Source organism: Sinocyclocheilus anshuiensis, unplaced genomic scaffold (genome assembly GCF_001515605.1).
Source record: "Sinocyclocheilus anshuiensis isolate Anshui unplaced genomic scaffold, SAMN03320099.WGS_v1.1 scaffold465, whole genome shotgun sequence".
In the NCBI taxonomy this organism is placed as follows: Eukaryota; Metazoa; Chordata; class Actinopteri; order Cypriniformes; family Cyprinidae; genus Sinocyclocheilus; species Sinocyclocheilus anshuiensis.
The window spans coordinates 1,756,167-1,758,188 of NW_015539898.1; the positions used below are offsets into that span (position 1 = coordinate 1,756,167).

A 2,022-nucleotide genomic window follows, 5' to 3' on the forward strand; every position below is an offset into this window, starting at 1 on the left:
TTTTGAACAGTTTATTTTTCAGTTAACAGTTGAAAGATAAAACCTAAGTTGTGCAGTTCATGAATGAATTACAACTATTATAATAAGCATTTACAGTTACATCAGAAGCTTCCCTCAGAAAGGTTTTAGGAAGCATCTTCATTAAGTAAGCAGTTTAAAAAACAGTCGCACTTTAATCATGTCTGCACAGTCGGCCTATATCAAACAACAATATATAAGTGATATGAAACAGATGGTCAATCTTGCGTGGCCACAACATGAGGAGTTTGCCAGGTCTATTTCGCCCTCTTCAGAAGCTCTTTGATATCTGCTTCAATGTCGATGGTGAGGAACCTTCTGCTGTATCTCTTGAACGGTTCCCCGTCCGGGCCGATGAGGAACTTCTCAAAGTTCCAGGAGATGTCATTCCTGCTCACCGGACTCCAGATGATGAATTTGGGATCACCCATCAAGGACACAGAGTCGTCACTGGGCTGAGGCAGCTTCTCTTTGAGGAACACAAACAGAGGGTGGGCGTTCTCACCGTTCACTTCCAGCTTCTCCAGAAGTTGGAATTTTGGCTCGAAGCCATTTCCGGGACGGACAGACTTCAGAGACAGAAGAATTTCATCATTCTTGCAGTTCTCCTGTTAAGCAACCAAAATTGCATAATATGCAATAAAGCAGATAACGGCATGTGAACATAGAATCAGTTAACAATGCAGGTGTTGTCCATTGTCATCGCTATCAAAATGAACAAAGCTTTGCTGATAGCAACAAGATTGTGAAATATTTCAATTACTTCTACAATGCAAACCGGTGAAAATTAAAATATATTAGTATTATTATAAATATATAAAAAACTTTAATGTATTAAAAACAACAACAGTGACAATATAAACATTTATTTTTAACAGATACTAAAAATATTAAATAATAACAGCTTTATATTTAACAATATTCAGTGTGTAACAATAATATGTTTATATATAATATTTAGATATGTTTTAAAAAATATAATATTTTTTAATGATATTAAAATCTGTATATCTGTCTATAGGATCTTTAATAATTATATATAATTTATCCTTCAAATCTGAAGGATTTTAAAAATACATAAAGTATTTAAATGCAGAGGCGGACAGTAGTGAAGTATTTTTACTCCGCTGTAAAAGTACTTTTCAAGTTGTCTGTACTTTACCAGAGTGTTTTTCTTTAGAAAACTTTACTTCACAACATTCCAAAGCATAATATTGTACTTTTTACTGCACTACTTTTCATATTAAATATCATTTAATACTTAATTACATTAGAAATCTATAACTTTCTTTCTTTTACTCAAGTAACTCAAAGATTTACTTGAGTACAAGAAAGTACTACATTTTTAATGTTCTTAAGTATTAAAGGTAAAACAAACACCAACTTTTATTTATGAAATGTAGTGCAGTAAAAAGTACATTATGCTTTGGAATGTAGTGAAGTAAAGTTTTCCAAAGAAAAACACTGATAAAGTACAGATACTTTTTAAATTTACTTGAGTAAAGTAAAAATACTTCACTACTGTCCGCCTCTGTTTAAATGTATAAAAAAATAAATACCACTATAAATATCTGTATATAGGATTTATATATTAATATAAGTTAATTAAAATGTATGCAAGTTATATGATGTATTAATATAAGTTATAATCTATCCTCAAAAATCAAAAAAAAAGAAATAAGTGAAGAAAGTTGGAAGTCTCACCTGATGTCCGAACTGGTTGCAGGGAGCGCCCAGAATCACGAGCCCCTGATCAGCGTAGCGGTTGTGGAGCTCGTTCATCTGAGTGTAATCCCTGACCGTTGTGCCTCAAAGCGACGCCACATTTTCAATTAGCACCACTTTACCTTTGAGAGAGGAAACGTTCAGGAGGTCCCCAGACAAAAGTTTGGCGGACAGATCATAAAACTTCTTCACGGCCCCTGCCATGCTCGAACACGCTGTTTACTACGTAGTTCGAAGAGCAAAATGATCTTTTACCAACGAGCCTTGAGTTGAACCTTG

General features: G+C 33.8%; 1 protein-coding gene across 1 annotated transcript; it reads right to left on the bottom strand.

The window, feature by feature from the left end:
* gpx1a (glutathione peroxidase 1a) lies at positions 1–2,022 on the bottom strand. The gene is made up of 2 exons (XM_016482758.1): positions 1,723–2,022; positions 1–626 (listed from the first exon to the last, which is right to left on the bottom strand). Exons 1-2 carry the CDS (start codon positions 1,945–1,947, stop codon positions 276–278), a joined length of 576 nt encoding a protein of 191 aa, XP_016338244.1. The 5' UTR covers positions 1,948–2,022; the 3' UTR covers positions 1–275.